Below are 18,183 nucleotides of genomic sequence, written 5' to 3'. Positions count from 1 at the left end.
TAATCATCAAAATTAAACGAAATAAACATTTGAAATATATGAGTTTGTATGTAATGTATGAATATAATATACAAGTTTCACTTTTTAAATGGAATTACTGAAATCAATCTACTTTTTCATGATATTCTAATTTTATGACCAGCACCTGTATAATACTATGTGCTCTTGGTAAAAATGCACACAAAAACAGAGTTTACCTTGACATGAGTTTGAAAGTTGCATCCAGGGCTGTGGTGTAGGTTGACACCAAGATGGTGTCAAAGTAGCAGGGGATGAGGTAACGAGGAATGTGTTTCAAGTAGTCAAACATGGCTCCTAACCACTGACCCACCTGCAAACAACAAAGAAAGGATGATCTGCTTCAGAGACAAAGTGTTGTCTTACAACAATAAAGCTTCAAAATAATACATATTTGGATGAAATTTGTCAGTTTATCGCCTGGCCTGGCAACAAGCTAGTTTTGTTTATGAAAGTGTCGGTTTGAAAACTTGATTTTTATTGGTCTGGAGTGATGTAATCAGGAATTCCAAGACTATACATTAAAAGAGGAATCCTCAAGCTTCACAATTATGCAATCATTATAAAAAGTGATTTCCTCCATCGACTGGCATCTATTGGGTAATCAGATATACCCCTGAACTCGTATGTCTCTGACTGAACACATTTAGTTTATTCAGTTGAAAATTTTCACATCCCAGCCCTATCCCCTCTCTTTCAGTGTTTCCCAGGGATCTGTCCTTGGTCCTATCTATTTCATTATTTAACTTCTCCCACCTTGGCTATATTTTTAGGAAACATTCAGTTTCACTGTTATGTGGATGATACCAAGTTCTACCTTTTTGCCAAACACACCTCTACTCTACCTCTATGACTGCCTACAAGAAACCAAAACAAGGCTCTCCCATAATTTTCTCAAGCTCAGTAGTACTAAAACTCAACATCTAAAACCATCACTCAGGTCTGCATATTACCCTCTGTGCAAAATTAACCTCCTTTGTCCTTTCCTCCCTCCCAAAAGCCGCCATCCTGGTTCACTCGTTTGTCACTTCCTGCCTGGAAAGTTGCAATTCCCTTCTCTCAGGTCTTTAGCTCAAGTCCCTACATAAATTTCAATTGGTACTGTCTGGATCCTCATCATTTATCAGTCACATTACACCTGTTCAACAACTCCACTGGATCCCAAATAAACACTTCTTTATTTACAAAACTCTGCTTCTCACCCTCAAGGCCCTTCATCATCTTTTTCCTCCATTCCTCAGTGAACTCCTCCACATCGACATACCTACCCAGACTCTCAGACCTGCCTTATCCATCTCCCTCACCATTCCTTCAGCTTGTATGGCCACCATAGGGATTAGAACCTTCAACTGCTCTTCCTTAGCCTCTGGAATTCCCTGCCACTGGGCATCTGCAAAACTAATTCTTTAAACATATTTAAATCCTGTCTAAAAAATTTTACCTTTAAGCGTTAGTGTTAGCTTGTAATATAAAAGCAGTTACAGTAATGAACCTTAGAGTAATTATCTTCTGTTCTAGGCAACACTAAGCAGCATCTTCATAAAGATGAAAGGTCAAACTGCATAACTTGGGTAGAGACCAAGAAAGAGAAGACTCTTACTGTCACAACCCTGCTCCAGATCAGGGTGGGTTTCCAGCCTCAGTTACCATGGTGATAAGTAGTAAGAAGCTTTGTCATGCTAAAAACCCCAAACTGAACCTGAATATACCACTGTAAGACACTAATCTTGCTTTATAGCACAGGCCTCTGGCCATTTGCCTGATCATCAGCCCTCCTCAAACGTACTTGAAAATCTGTATAGTGTTTGCAATGATATGCTGTGTTTGGTCTTGTGGTTGCTTCTGCTTCTAGATTTGGTCACTTCTTGGCCTTTAACATCCAAGTCAAAGGGGTAGAGTCAGAAACATCACTCTGCAGAAATTATTTTAAGGTTAAACACGCAGCAAGTACAAATCTAAGGAAAATATTTATGCCTTCAACACCCGAGAATGTGAACAAGATTAATCTGCATTAACTGTAATAGACTCATTAGCTGTGTACTACTACTACTACTTATTATTATTATTATCATTATTATTACAATAAGCAGCGAATTACAAGATAATGATTAGCTCTCATTAAAAGAGACACCAGCCTGAGTGGTGATAACTTGATGTTCCAGGATCAAAGTGTCTTTCCTCATTACTTTGAGACTGCAGATACAAGCAGTGTTGTTCACACCTTACTAGGGCGAAGACAGTAAATGTCTCAAGTGAGTTTGCACATGTGTGTATTGGGTGCCAGGTAGACGTCAGAGGTGTCATGGCATGGTACAGCAATTGAAGTGTTTTATTTTTATTGTGGGTTTTGCCATTCTAATATTTAAAACATCTTTCAGTTGGTAAATGTTGTCAGGAGAGGTTATGGGAAGTGTGCTGGTGAAAAATATTTCTCAAGCTTTAGGGTCAAAGTGGAGAGGTACTGAACTTCCAAGGATGTAAGCCAAGTGAACTTGAAATGTCAACATTAAATCCCCAGTGGGTTTAATCAGGATGTCTTGGACCATAGGAAGAAAGACAATTCCTCCCCAAAACCAGAGTATCAATTGAGGACCCAATGCCTGAAATCAGGTCTGACACGAGCAATGTTACCACATTTGTTCAAGCATAATTTACATCTAGATGCAGCTGGAGTTCTATTTTATCCCTACTGACCACCAGAGGGCGGTACTGAAAGCACTGAATGTTCCAATCGCTCATGTGCCGTTCAGGTAGTAATACCAACAGAGTCACACCTGTGACATGTCGGATGATCACCCAGTCTATATATATACTAACGTCATCAGAGGCTCTGCTCCTCATTTCTTCTTGCGTGCAATTTGTTGTATGGTCGGCAGACGCCCGATTGCCTGTTGGTGGGAGTAGCGGTGAATTGCCCTCCTAGGGGCTGCAACGGTTGATCTTCACTGAAGGTAGTTCTGCTGTTTGTTGGTGATGACAGCATTTGCGCCTCCTCTCCCAACTCACAGCGTCTGACTTCTGTGTTGGAGCTTGACTAACTGTGTTAGCCTCCCTTTGTTTATTTGGTTGTCTCGCTTTCATTGGCGACTGTGGCGTCTCGCCCACTCTCCCAATTTTAGCCGAATCTCTTATTGTAGTTTTGGATCAAGCTAACGGTGTTAGCCTCTTTTTGTTTATCCGTTTCGTTTTAATTGGTGATGGTAGCGTTTTGCCCCCTCTCCCAATCTGAGCCGACTCGCTGGTCGAGCTAACGGCGTTAGCCTCTCTTTGTTTATTTGTTTGTTTTGCTTTAATTGGTGAAAGTAGCGTTTTGCCTCCTCTCCTAATTTTTGCCAACTCCCTATCTTGTTTTGGACTGAGTTACTGGTAGTAGCATCTAAGTTTGTTGTTTGCTTTAATTGGTGATGGCAGCATTTTCGCTCCCTCTCCCAGTTTTGGTTTCATCCTGTATTCTGGACATAGCTGACAGGGTCAGCCCGTCTGTTGCTGTAATTATAGTAATTGGTGACGGTAGCGTCTCGCTCCCTCTCCCAGTTTTAGCCAACCCTATAAACTGTGTTGGATTGAGCTACCTGTGTCCGCCTCTCCAAGTTTGTTTGCTTTAATTGATGACGGTAGCGTCTTGTCCCCCTCCCAATTTTAGCCAACATCCTGATCAGGAGTTCTGGGTTGAGCATCTCTGCGTTTGCATTTCGCTTAAATTGGTGACGGCAGCGTTTTCGCCCCCTCTCCCAGTTTTGTTTTTTTCGTCCTGTATTTTGGACGTAGCTGGCGGTGTCAGCCCCTCTGTTGCTATACTTTATAGTGATTGGTGACGGTAGCGTCCCTGCCCCGTCTCCCAATCTTAGCCTGTTCTTTCTGCTTGCGGTTGCACCCAGGTCAGTTTCAAACATGGATGGCTCCCACTGTTGTGCGGATTGTGGGGCCGTGCTTCAGGCAGATGATGGCCACGACCTGTGCCCTGCCTGCCTTGGGCACGATCACCTGATGGAGGCCCTGTCAGAGACTCCCTGCATGAACTGCAGTTGCATGCCCCATGCTGTGAGGGTGACTCGGCTGGCCAAATTGTGCCCCGAGGGTGGCAATGACCTTCCACCTTCTGGACAGGTGGCCCTCCCTAGGCGCTCTAAGAGGTCATGTGTCCCAGTTGGGCTTCAAGGTCAACTTGGAGAAGAGCTGCCTGATCCCATCTCAGACAACCGCCTTTCTCGTAGTGTTTCTGGATTCACCTTCCTTGAGGGCTTACCCATCTGCCCATAGGGTGAACGATATACTCTGGTTGGTCAGTCAATTCAGGCTGGGTCAGCAGTTTCCGTACATCACTCCTGGGCAAACTCACATCAGTCACTCAGGTTGTGCCCTTAGGTCTGCTGTCACTGCACCCTTTGCAGAGGTAGCTCAACAGCTTCTGCCTGGATGCCAGGCGGCACAGGCATTGCAAACTTGTGGTGACATTGTCGTGTTTTCGTGTCCTGAGGCCATAAAGAGACAAGAGTTATTTGTCCTGGGGTGTCCCCATGGGGATAGTTGTGTGTCATAGAGAGGTGGTCGTGACAGATTCCAGCTCCATGGAATGGGGTGCTGTGTGGCAACACAGATTGGTTCAAGGTCGCTGGTGCCAAAAGGATTCGACTCAGTGTCCTCAATGGTATTCCCTTACGGGGCTGGGCCAGGACGCGTTGGCTCATCCTTGGCCAAGAGTCCTCCTATACACTCTTCCACCCGTCTCTGATTTGGCCTACTCTTCGGAGGGTTGCCAAGGAGTGTGAAGTGAAGTGAAATTTATTTATATAGCACCTTTCCGCAACAAGGCGACCCAAAGGGCTTTACAACACAGAAGCAACAATCAGGTACATAATCAAACAGAAAATATCCAAAAAAAAAAAAATCAATCATGTATAATCTAAATGAAATATAGGATAATCTAAATAAAATCATGAAACTAAACATATCTAAACATGAGCTTAGACAGTCAAAATAGTAGCTAAAATAATAGAGATACAGAAGTGAAAACATCAATCATGTATAATCTAAATGAAAAATAGGATAATCTAAATAAAATCATGAAACTAAACATATCTAAGGAGGGCCATGAGATGTTACTGGTGGCTTTGTGTTGGCCAGCGCGGCCATGGTTCCTGCTTTACAGAATCTGTGTCACGGCATCTCGTGGTGTCTTCCGACCAGGAGGGATTTGCTGTCTCAGTTGGGGGGCCTGTTATGGCACCCCAACCCTCAACGCCTCCAACTCTTGGTGTGGCCACTGGACAGCTTGAGCAGCAGCTGACCGGATATTCTTGATAAGGGAAGGAGATAAGGGCCGCTCTCCTTCGACACTTAAGGTATATGTAGCGGCAATATAATCTATTGATGCTGGCTTTGAGGGCTGTACCGTGGGGAGCCATAATATAGCTTCTCTTTTTTTGCGTGGTGCCACAGGCGGCAGTCTTCGACCCGCCCTTGGTTCTTGAAGCTCTGTGCCACTCTCCATTTAAGCCTTTGGCGCAGGTGGACCTTAAGTGGCTCTCATGTAAGACTGCCTTTTTGTTGGCTATTGTCTCAGCTAAGAGGTTTGGCGAGCTACATGCTCTTTCTATCAGTCCTTCATGTCTCAGATGGGTTCCGGATGGCTCTGGTGTTACCTTGTGGCTCAACACTGCGATTGTGCCTAAGGTGCTATCCCGTTCTCATTGTAACCAGCAACTGAGATTGGCAAGGTTTCGGCCTACATCAGGAGTGGCTGTGGATAGGTCCGTATTATTGTGCCCAGTGAGGGCACTGGAGGCATACATTGCAGCTACTGTTCTTGTGTTATGGAGGTCCAAGGCTAGGTTTTCCTCTTTCCAAACAGCGTCTCTCCCAGTGGAATGTGGATGTCATCTGCCACGCCTACAATGCGGGACGCCGCTCCCTGCTGATCGGTGTGAAGGCACACTCTACACGGAGTGTCGCTTCCTGGGCAGCTACTCCCGCCAACAGGCAATCAGGCGTCCACCGACGGTACAATTATCCAAAGACCGATGCCATACAACGAACCCCACGTGACAAGAAATGAGGAACAGAGCCTCGGATGACGTCAGTATATATAGACTAGGTGATCATCCGATGTGTCACAGGTGTGACTCTGTTTGGTATTACTACTCGAACGGCCCATACGCGATGGGAACATTCAGTGCTTTCAGCACCGCCCTCTGGTGGTCATCCGGGATTCATAGAACCGTAGTTACATACGTAACTTTCATTTTAAAATGCCTTGCGGTTAGGGTTAGGGTTACTGGACACTCTTTTCTTCAAGCCTGATCTGTCTGTTATGTCTGTCTAGTTGCTTCTGAATTCCTGGAAGCTCCTTCTGCATCTCACTCACATGGAATTTGATGGCTGCCATGTTGATAGCAGTAACAGAAGAAACAACTCAAACAAGAAACCTTTAACAGAAGCTGAAGTAAGAAGTCCCTCAATGAACCTTTTGCCCATACTGATCATTTCAACCCAAGGTATGGTGAATTTCTACCACTGCTCCAGCATGTGAAAAACAATAAAGATAAGTTACATTTATGGCACATGTTACATTTTCAAAGAAAATCTTAAAATTGTCTTAAAGCCATTTAATAATGTCCTCAGGCTGAGGTGCACTCAAAGTGTTCTACAGGTGAGGGAAACCACAAAACTCTTGATGGCCCATGGTTTGTAGTTTGTCCTGAGAAAAAGAAGGCAGTTTAAATGTGCAGAGCACATAGGTTGTGCTGAGGATTGTGAAGTGAGAAGATCTGTTAAATTGGATCTGTTAAACACTGATTCTGGAGAGGATATTGTCCTCAATCTTGTGAGAATGGAGAGAATTTTGAGGTGGTGAAATGAGATCTTACAAAAATGTTTAATGTGATCTTCAAAAGTGGGATCAGGATCAGATCTTACACTGAGACCAGTGACTGACAGGAGAGAGGAATGTTGTGACCAGAGAAGGCAATAAGAGAGTCTGGTGAGGTGATCAAACTAAAATCACTTCAGTCTTTCAGCTATTCCCCTCAGGACTTACTTCTGTTTATTAAATACATTATTAGCATGTTCAACATGGCAGATAACAGGATTTAGATATAATCAGATAATTAGACAGTTTACAAAAATAACTATGGTGCAGATCTCTGTTTTTTAAATCTTAGGAATAAGTTTAGAACATGCTTGACTCCTCTGAGGAAAGAGGAAAGATTTGTTGTTTCATATTTTGTAAATCACCTGTGCCAGTGGTCCTTCCCGATGCTTCAGCCTGTTGGAGACAAAGTCTATGAGCCAGTCTCCTTCTCTGAGGTTAACACATAGAGGGTGGCCCAGATCATTTTTCGAACGGATATCTGCAAACACTGACATCAGTCCTGCAAAGAGACCATACTTATTTGGACAAATTGTTTTCAGGACACTGTTCAGCTGACAAACTGAAATCTGAGTAATATTAGAAACTGAATGAGTGTTTAATATTAACCTTGTATTCCTGCATATTTCAGACTTTCCCATCCTGGGATACTGTAACAACCTCCACCATCCTCTTGTTCTTCCGCTTCACAGCGAAACAGCAAGACATTCATGTCTGCTAATGTCAGCTTAGACATGAGCCTGTGAAACACACAACTTTAAGAAGAAGCTCACTTCTTTAACTTCACATAATTATAGTATACATGCTGCTGTGTTCTTCATCACCTGCTAGTATAAACTCACCGGTCACTTGACTAGGTCTACCTGTTACATATTTGTGCTTCTTAAAAGAAATATCTAATCAGCCAATCACATGGCTTAAAATCAAGGCATTTTGGCATTTAGCTGTAGTGCAGATGACTTGCTGAAGTTCAAACCAAACATCAGAACAGGGAAGATAGACAATTTATGTGATTTTGAACGTTGCATGGCTGTTGGTGCCAGATGGGCTGTTGATCAACTGGGATTTTCCACACATAAACATCTCTAGGGTTTACAGAGAACGGTCCACAAAAGAAAATAGCCAGCAAGCTCCAGTTGTGCAGACAAAAATGCTTTGATAATGTCAGAAGTCAGAGATCAGGAGATTGGAGATGTGAGAAAGGCAACAGTTGCTCAAATATTCACTTATTCCAACTAAGGTCTGTAGAAGACCATCTCTGAACGCACAACACGTTCAACCTTGAAGCAGATGGGCTATAGCCACTCCTATCAGCTAAAAACAGGGCACTGGGGCTCCAATTCACACAGGATCACAAGCACTGGACAAAAGGAGATTGGAAAAACATTTTCTGGTCTGATGGGTCTGATTCATTGGACTCCAATGGTCTCCACAGTCTCCAGATCTCAGCCTTTGAGATGTGGTGGAACAGGACATTCACACCATGGATGATCAGCTGACAAATCTGCATCATCTGAGTGATGCCATTGCATCGATATAGAGCTTGTTGAATCTATGCCATAAAGAATTAATGCAGTTCTGAAGGTAAAATGGGTCAAACCTGGTACTAAAAAAGGTGGACCTAATAAATGGGTTGGCGAATGCAGACTTATCCAGTGGTGAACTGTCAGGACCTTCAAGGCATTCAGAGAAAGCCCAGACTAAACCCAAGAATAATAATAAAAAGGTATATAAATAAATTAATTTTAAAAAATCAAAAAGGTAAACTATTTTATTTTCATCACTTTATAAAATAAATGTAAAGAATCCACAGCTTGCTTGTCTATAATATAATGATGTAACACAATATTGTTTCTGTTTCCTGCTCAAACACTACACTGTGGAGGGGTTTTGTGTCATTAAAAAAAATCAGATTTTTTTCTGTGCTGTTCCTGGGTAGATTTTCTTGTTCACTAAGGTATTCAGTATCAGTATCAAAACAAATGGGAGCATTAAATTAGATAGACAGTTTTATCAACCAGTCATTTTTGGAATAGTGGTCATCATTTGTACTACAATCTTCCTTCCTGCCTGTCGTTGGTCTCTTGTACCCTTCTTGACAGCAAGGGGATACAGAGGAGCAAAGGAACAAAGTGACCTGAAGCCCAGAGTTTACATCAGCGATGAATCCTGTTTTGTTGAACCAGTTGTGGTTGTGCTGTCAATTAAATAGAGTATATATTGTTATAGCTTATATACTGCCTCTGCAATGACAATCTGTTTATATATATATATGATTTGCATGCCAGTGTGCAAATGAAGCGTGTGTAAGATTTGGCAACGTAAAGAAGGACCAGTTGTGATTAGGCATGTCTTGCCTCTGGGTTTATCTTATAAGTCAGTGGTGTCCAATTCTGGACCTGGAGGGCCACTATCCTGCATGTTTTAGGTGTGTCTCCTGTGACACACCTGATTTAAATGACAGTGATTAAAAGATTTCTGCAGAACTTGAAAACCTGCTGAAGAGCAGGGAAACATTTAAAACATGCAGGATAGTGGCCCTTCAGGACCAGAATTAGACACTACTGTTTAAGTTGTGTTGAATGAACGTAACACTGAATTACCTGGGGATATTTAAAAAAAATAATTAGAACATCAAAAAAAATGCTTTTTGCAACTGGTAATCGTGTCAGTGATGAGACAAACCTCATCTGTACAAACATGCTGCTTTCTTTTATGGTCTGGCACAAAGTATTACACAGGAAAAGAGTAAAGTAAACTTCATCACACTGTAGATTAAAACTACTTACAAGGTATAATCATGTACTTACTGTTCCAGAGGTTTCTGCAGTATTTCTGCTGGGTTTTCATCTTGTATACTACCTCTCCTGTATTTTGGGCTGAACTGGGACAGATAAAACCTCAACATGCCCACCAGCTTCTGAGCTTTGGGGTCCAAACTGACTCTGTTAAGAACAGAAAATGTATAGTTTTCCCTAATTTTAACCATGTACAGTCCCTCCAGGATTTCGCAGGCATGTTTTGTGATTGTTGCGGGCTAAAATGTCTGATTTCGCGGGGCATTTTCCTAAAAGTTGCTATGAAAAGTTGTGATTTTTTTTTAAACTAAAATCAATAAAAAACTATAACTTTTAACATATAAACCAAAAATACTTCCTAGTTTTGTAAGATAATTACCAACAAACATTGACATTCTCAAAAGGTGCTTTATTTGAGAACTTTGATNAGCTTCTAAACTGACATTCATGAGCATTTCTGGATTGTCCCTCGTCTGCAGCTCTCCTCACATGTTTTGCAGACACAAAGTGTTTGTCGATGCGTTTATGTTCCATGATTACACTGCAGGACGTGCAAAACAGCTGCAGCTGGGGAGGAAACTGGTTTGCTGAAATCTTTGTGGGCAAATGTGAAGCATTAGCGCACATTTTGGCTTCGGTCGCTGCTTCTGCACGCTCCCAGCATTCTGATGTTAACAGGAAGTGACGTCACGTGTCTTCTTCGTGAGTTATTTGGGGTTATTTTGTATTCCACACTACTCAAACCCACAAAGAAGACACTAGACCGCAGAAACGGTGGCGAATCACTTTAGAAACAATAAATATTGGGTTAAAGTTGCGGGAAAGTTGCGGTGTTTTGGGCAAAGTTGCAAATAGTTGCGATTTTGCGGGGTTCGCTTGATTTTGCATTAATAGTTGCGATCGCAACATCGCGAAATCCTGGAGGGTCTGCGTGTAGTATTGATACACAGCAGTTTAATGTGGACTTGTGTGTGATTTTATGCATTACCTGAAGGCGATAACGCTGCCAGGTGTCAGCTTCTGGAATTCAATTTCTTGGACAAACTCAGATCTACCTTTTGACGTCACTCCAGCATGTTTCACCACAGTACTTTCCTCTATCTGTACACATAGAGAATACAATGGAAAGATACTATATTGATTCCGTGAGGGAAATTGGTTTGTCACAACAGGAGTAAAAAACTCAAAAATTCCTGTCCACCCCACCGCAGAGTCATCAGAATGCTTCTGGCATGACTTGGAGCTGTATTGAAAGTCTGAGTTGTACAGAGTGAACATGAACTGAAACAGGATGGTGGTCCTGTGTTACTGATCCCTATATCAGACAATATAATAATAAGTGCTAAACGTGTTGAAAAAAAAAAAAAACAAGTTCAGGTTGTTGGCTTCTTCCAGGCTGGCCCCTTTCTGGTGACGGTCGTTTGAGTTGAAGCTGATGATCTTCATCCCCACCTCTTCAATGTTTTGCTGGAGTTTATCCTCCAGCATTTGTAGGACTCTTTGCACTTTTGCACCCAACTTTTAGGTCTTGTATCCTCCTCAACTTCTTTTTGTCATCAGATCTGAAGGCCTTCTTCTTCTCAGAAGGTCCTGCTAAAGGTCTTGTCAGCAGGACCTTTAGGTCACTGGTGATCCTAGACCTATTTTTGGGGAAGCAGCAAACAGTCTGGGTTGGGATGAATTATTCCTACCTGATGTCATCTCTGCTCTCCTCTACAACAGCTGATCACTGACCTCATGTCTGTCTCCTTCATTCCTTACTTGTGTTTTTCTCCTCTAAGTCATAAAGTCAAGCAAGTATTATTAATTAGCTTTGAATAAATTACACATCTTGCTAATGCACTTTTTTAATATAAACAATATTTTAAAATAAATCCTTTGGTATTAAGTGGCTGTTTCTACACTTCCAGCTAACATTAGTCCAACCTGTCTCCTTCTCCTGGCTGTCCTGATTCTTTCTCTCCATCCTCTCAGCTGTTATATTGTAAATACTGATCAGTAAGTTGTAACTTGTTATTTATTAGTAATTAGTAGCTTTAGCTAACCTGAACATTTCCAGGCCTCCTCTTAAAAAGCTTTCATCTTTCATGCCTACATCTTTATCTTTCTGCCTCTTCAGTTTTCTGCCTCTCCATCTTTAGCTCTCTGTCATCAGATGACAACACAACTCACATGAAAACAATCGCGCCCCCACGCGTTCTCGACGGGGTGCGTGGGAGCGCCACTGTGGATACAGAGTTGAGCGGGTCTCCTCTCTGCTGTGAGATTGACAGCTGTCAGTGCTTGGGGAAGTGGGCGGGGCTTACAGTACGCTGCAGAATGAGTGCTTTCTCACATTTAGCCGCCTAAGTCAGTAAATTTGTCGCTAGTCGCTTTAAAAAAATGCTAGAGGGATCTGAAAACTCGCTAAATATAGCTTTAAAGTGACCGTGTGTGGGTTTTTTTGCGTGAGAAATACAAAGTGTGGCGTGTGAGCGTGTGCACTTCACGAAATGCGTATCTCTCGGTCAATGCGTGAGACTTGAGAGCCCTGCTGCACGTGGCTGCTGTTGAAGCCAGGGCCAAATGCAGGACTTTTGGCTGTCCCGCACAGGGTGATGCGGGACAAGGGACAGGGGGGGGATAAATGCGGGACTGTCCCGCCCAATGTGGGACGGTTGGCAAGTATGCAGAAAATGGATGGATAGATGTCTTGGATGACTGAGAATCTACACCATCATATTCTTATCTCACATATTTTCTGTTAAAATTACATCCCATCATTGACTTCGAAAATATCTTTTAGAAATATTTGTGAGTTATTTGTGAAACTCACACATGCACTCTTCTGAATGTCTTTGTGCACCGAACTGATAACAAGTCTATAAAATTATTCAAAGTGTTTACCTTAATATGTTCTTTTAGTTCCACTGTGTATTCTGTCATCCCGTTGATGTAGTCATCATCCTTCTTATAACTCCCAGCATTCCTCTCCACAGTCCTGGCCTCCAATACAATTTCCTCTATCTTACCTAGAGAAAAAAAAGTTAACAGAAGAAGAGATTTTGAGACAATGTTTTGGGAAACCTGTTCAACAAACTGTTGAAAAATTGCTGGTTGATTTTGATTACAAGAAAAAACTGATTAAAAAAAAGCATTAATGCCCTCTTTCTTACAAAAACATTAAAAATATTTGTACAAAACTTTAAAGGTGAACTGAAATCAAATCTCAAAATACTGACATTTCATGGATGTCATTTAGTCACACTTCCACACAGCATTCCAGGGACCCATTTCTCAGAACTAAGACTCAAATAACTTGATTTTAGCATTGTAATCAATAAATGCAGAAGTGGGGTGATTTGTGGGGCAGAGTTGCAGTCTTGGGTTCATGATGTGTGCTGTGCAACGGCCGACCCCTAAAAGAATGTTAAAGAACCATGAACGTTGCTACTTTCTAGTTGTTTACTAGTGGAAATGGAAGAAGAAGCCTTTTTTTTATATGAAGAACTGTTGGAAGACTTTGCAGGAGTAATGGATATACAACCATATCAGTATGAACCTTAACAGACAGCTGGATCTCTGGAATCAAGTGAAAACTCTTCAGATTTGGATTCTGATGATCACCAGGACCGTCATGGCTGACAAAACAATGTGCATAACGACTGAGTTGGGAATGTTGTCCTGACATCAGTACATGACACTGCAAGTCAATAACACTGGCAGAGGTCCTGCTTCTTTGGCATGAAGCCTGCCCACATTATTAATGATGGTCGGAGCTTGCAGTACTCCTCTTTGAAGTGGTCTATACCAGAGTTCTGATACAGCTTTTTGTCTTTTAGGAAGCCTAAAAATTAAACTCTAGTGGTATTTTCTGTCAGGTTTAAACAACTGCAACGCACTGAACCATGTTGTACTGGTACTCATACGCTCATGGTTGAATTGCTCACAATCTTCAGTGGCTATGTGAACATCACACATCGGGGGGTCACGGAAATAGCTGAAAACACCTGAGTGTTTTTTCCAAGGTTCAGTATTTTAAAAATTTTACAACAAACATATTTTATGATTTTCTTTCAACTGATTTTGACTTCAGAACACTTCAGTTCAGCTTTAATTTGATGAACATCTCTAAATACATGTATAATGTCTGACAGAGATGATTAATTTTTCATCTTACCAGGTATGACAATGGGTGAAACCTTGGTGTCGTACTGGTGGGTTTTGGGATCCTTGAAGGCTGTCTGGCTCACTGTTACCACAGACTGGTGTGTGCTGGGACAATGACGAGTAATTGCAACTATATCTGCATCAACCTGGTCAACATACACCTGAAGATTAAGACAAGAGGGTGAAGTTTAGGTCAGAAAGGGTCTGAAAGAGCAGAGCTGTGGATAGAAGTATTAGATTTGGCTTTCTCAAAAAAGTTTGAAAGGTTTGAATTTACCATGGCCTGGATGACTGAGAATCTACACCAGCATAGATTTGGCTTTATAACGCCAAAGTAGAACCAAGCAGAAATAGAACACGAAACTGCTTGCAGTGCGAGTTGACATTTTGTGTAATGTTTACAATATTGTTGTGTACCTGGATGAATCCCTGAGTTGCCAGTTCCTGGTGCAGTTTGTTAAGTGCCAGTTTCCCAGCTATGATACCACTCTGAAATCCAACTTCACCAGTGGAGGTGGGAGCTGCTGAGGGATTCCACTTGGGGTAAAAACGCTCCTCCTTTACCACAGATATCTGAGTTCAGACAAACAAACACAAGCTGATTAGGTATATGGCATTTCATGTCTTCTTCAGCCCATCATCTATCCTGCCTCTGTTGGAAGTTTTAACCTTGTAAAAGGGAATCAGTTGTTTCAACTGTCTCCAGTGTGGTCAGGATAGGGGACTGAACCAAAGCCAAATTAGCCGGAATCGGGTAATTTCTGTCAATGAAAACATTTTTACTATTTAAAAAAAGTAAAACTAAAATGTTTTCCCATCAGAAGTAAATTGGCATTTTATAATTGAATGACTCTCACTGTGATGTGTTATAAATGTCCCTTACACTTCATAAGCTAAAAAATGCTACAAACACAAAGTTAGAAGTTATTGCTCAATGTACTGTTTTTCACAGAATATTTTTTGTAAATGCAATGACAACTACTTATTCATGATTTTGTGTGTTTTATGTGGTTCTCAACCAAAAACTATCTAATCTGTTAATCTAAGGTCATGTTATATTCATGATTTTTTTCAATGGTCAGTTTTAAAATCATCCTGAGCTTGAATTAATATTAGTTCAAATCCAAGTTTTCCCCTTTTATCCCACTTTTTTCATAAGATGCTCATCTGACCTCATGCTCAGTTAACAGTTATTTTATTTAAAAAAAAAAGATTAATTTTCCTATTAAACTAAACTTCTGTAGTTACTCCCTTAGTGATTCTTTTTAAATGCCTGAGTTTTATAATAAAAGCTGGTGATTGTAGTTTAACAGTGCCTGCTGCAAGTAATTACATTTTATTGAAGTTATTTTTTCATTTATTAATCTGTAGAATTAGTTGACACTTATATTAATAGTTAGTGAGTCTGCTGATGTGGGCTCGCATGGTTCTGAACCTGCCGGAAGGCTGTGTCCTGGGTGAGTGGGGTCATTGCAGACCTTTGTGGCCCACTGGAGGAGGCAGCTCGAAGGCAGCACCCTATAATGCAGCGGTATAAGTTCTTCAGGAGAGGTTGGGGAACTTCATTATTCTTTGACATTCTCAGAGAGTAGAGATGCTGCTGGGCTTTTCTGATGATGTGGGTTGTGTTGACAAAGAAAAAAAAAGTAGTTGTCCATTTCTCCTAATAAATGTGACATTCACCATCCATTTTTATTTTTTCCTAAGATGCTATGATCTACTGTCAGTCACACTCTCCCTTTCTTGTGTTCACTGATGCTGATCCTGGCTCCAACATATTTATAACTGTCAGTTATAGCACAGAAATGCCACAGTTTGTCAAGATTTTTTAATTGTTTATTTTATTTATTTGTTTAAATCGGAATGGCAGGCCACATAAAAAGATTATGAGGGCAGTACACAAACCAAAGGCTGAAGATTCCTCACTCTAAATTCTTTGGATATAGTATTTTCTTGTCTTAAACTTAGGTTTCATATTATGAATATAGTTGTATCCACTGGTCTCTATTATTACTGTGTAGTTCATTACAATTGTAATGATATAGGACTAAAAAGTTACAGCTTTTTCATCCCTGGTACACTAAAGTTTTCAGAGGACAAAGTAAAGCAGCTACCTTTTTATGAGTGTGGGAGGTACTCAGCCCTTTGAGTGTGACATGCTTCAGGAGTCTTGTACCTTTATTAAAACAGTTTGAGGTGCTAAGTTTTTTTCAACAACTGAACAATACCTAAAAATAAAGATACTCTGAAAATTGCATTAAGCATACTGTAAAAATTCTGAAGTTTCTTAATGAAATTAAGGTGCAATATCAATGTCTGAAATATCAATATGTGCAATATTAAGTCAACAATAATATCACAATTGTATGATTTATTAATATTGTGCAGCCTAAATAAGACGTATTCTGCTCAACTTTATAAGGACACTGCCAAATCTAGTTTTTTTTAAATACAGAGGTTACAAGACTGGACAAAAACAAGTAGAGGATTGCCAAAGATGTGTCCAAAAAAAAGAAAGAAAGACAGAAGAAAATGTGTTTTTAATGACCTGATGTGGCACCAGTTCATCATATCCTCTGGTGGAACCAGTAGCGCAGCAGGCCATAGAGACTATAGCAGAACTGGGCAGAGAGTCGAGTGCTGAGCGCAGCTAGAAAACAAAAGTCCAACAAACAGCAGTTTAAAAAAAAATCTAATCAGTTTTGGTCCAGAAATGATCAAGCAAAATGTAATTTAAAATCAAATAATTCTAAGCATTTTTCCATCCACACCTGAATAGGGCACTCATTGTCATGGGTCACATCAAGGAACATGGCATGGGCGATGGTGGGCATCAAAGGGCGCAGGCTGGGCTGAACAAAGGCTCCTACAGGCTCACCGCCATAACGATAGACCAGCCGGCCCTCTTCATGGCTATCGCCAGCTGACATAGCCTCTGTCAACAAGATAAGGGTGAGAAGATGAAAAAAACCTTGTAAAACAGGATGAACTACACCACAACTGTTTCACAAACTTTCCAGCTTCATGCTGTTCAGGCTCATTCCAATCTAGCAAAACAAGCAGGCCGTTTGTCTTTGAAAGCTGATAAATAACACACAGATACCATCAGCAAACAGGTAGGTGTAGGTAAGGTATGATTTAAATATGCTAACATCACTGTGTATTAAACATGCTTAGTTATAGTCTTGTTTGACAGAAAACCTGAGTGAAAACAATTCTATTTTATATTTATTTGAAAATTTAATAGAAAATGTTTCATAACAATTAAACTGTAATACACATATTTACAAAGGCTTTTTTAAAATTAAATATATAAATTCAAATAAAGTTAACCACACTTTATTTTTTAAAATGTTTTTAACCATAAAGCTCTGAATAAGTTTAAGTTAAAATCAGAACATCATTTGGATGTAATTGCTCACTGGACTCCAAAAATAATTTTGCACACACCTTAGCCAGTGATGTCTGTATGTGGTGTTGACAAACATTTACACAGCTGAGACTAAATGTTTACATACACTAAACAATTTTTTAAATCCCTGTCTGACATTAAATTGGACTAAACCTTTCTTTTTTTAAGTCCGTTAGGATTTCCAAACTTATTTTTATTTGCTTACTAAATGCCAGAATAATTTGAGAAAGATTTTTTAGAGAATCTTTTAAATTACTTGTTTCAAAGTCACATGTTTACATAGTCTCTTAGTATTTGGTAGCGTTGCCTTTAAAATTCATGACTTGGGTCAAATGTTTTGGGTTTCCTTCCACATGGTTCTAACAATAGTTTGTCGGAATTTTGTCCCATTCCTCCTGATAGAACTTGTGTAACTGACTCAGGTTTGTAGGCTGTAACAGTTACAGCTCTTGGTTTGGTTTTATAGGGTTCCCCTTTTTAAAAATGAGAACAACCACCCCGGTCTGCCACCCCAAAGGTGTCTTCCCAGTCTTCTACACTGTGTTCCAAATTATTATGCAAAACGTGTTTAGGAGTGACAAGGTAAGAAATTTTTGGTTTGTCAGCTAAACTCATTGATGGTGATGTGTGTCAGGGCTCCTTATATCATTGAAAGCAATTGCAGACACCTGTGCTAATTAGTTTGGCAGGTGTGTCCAATTAAAGGCAAGACTACTTAAGAAGGCTGTCCCACATTATTAAGCAGCCTACATTTTCAGCCAAAATGGGAAAGAAAAAGGATGTGTCGGCTGCTGAGAAGCAACAAATTGTGGAGTGTTTAGGTCAAGGCATGACTACAATCAACATTGCCAAGACACTTCATTGTGATCATCGCACAATTAAGAAGTATGTAGCTGATTCACAGCACACACGTGTGCGTGCTGATAAGGGAAAATTGC

General features: G+C 40.7%; 1 protein-coding gene across 2 annotated transcripts in view; it reads right to left on the bottom strand.

The window, feature by feature from the left end:
* agla (amylo-alpha-1, 6-glucosidase, 4-alpha-glucanotransferase a) overlaps window positions 1-18,183 on the bottom strand; it is a 64,753-nt gene that overhangs the window by 13,199 nt on the left and 33,371 nt on the right. For both annotated transcript variants that reach the window (XM_017436869.3, XM_017436868.3), the window contains exons 14-23: window positions 16,605-16,768; window positions 16,382-16,483; window positions 14,251-14,406; window positions 13,844-13,994; window positions 12,571-12,695; window positions 10,673-10,785; window positions 9,697-9,831; window positions 7,496-7,626; window positions 7,252-7,388; window positions 198-331 (exon numbers count right to left, since the gene is read on the bottom strand). In XM_017436869.3, the coding sequence (XP_017292358.1) occupies window positions 198-331; window positions 7,252-7,388; window positions 7,496-7,626; window positions 9,697-9,831; window positions 10,673-10,785; window positions 12,571-12,695; window positions 13,844-13,994; window positions 14,251-14,406; window positions 16,382-16,483; window positions 16,605-16,768 (1,348 nt within the window). The remainder of the gene's footprint in view (window positions 1-197; window positions 332-7,251; window positions 7,389-7,495; window positions 7,627-9,696; window positions 9,832-10,672; window positions 10,786-12,570; window positions 12,696-13,843; window positions 13,995-14,250; window positions 14,407-16,381; window positions 16,484-16,604; window positions 16,769-18,183) is intronic.

Source organism: Kryptolebias marmoratus, linkage group LG20, assembly GCF_001649575.2.
Source record: "Kryptolebias marmoratus isolate JLee-2015 linkage group LG20, ASM164957v2, whole genome shotgun sequence".
Classification (NCBI taxonomy): domain Eukaryota; kingdom Metazoa; phylum Chordata; class Actinopteri; order Cyprinodontiformes; family Rivulidae; genus Kryptolebias; species Kryptolebias marmoratus.
The sequence above is the reverse complement of the archived record's forward strand: the minus strand, read 5'-3'. Positions and strand labels throughout refer to the sequence as shown.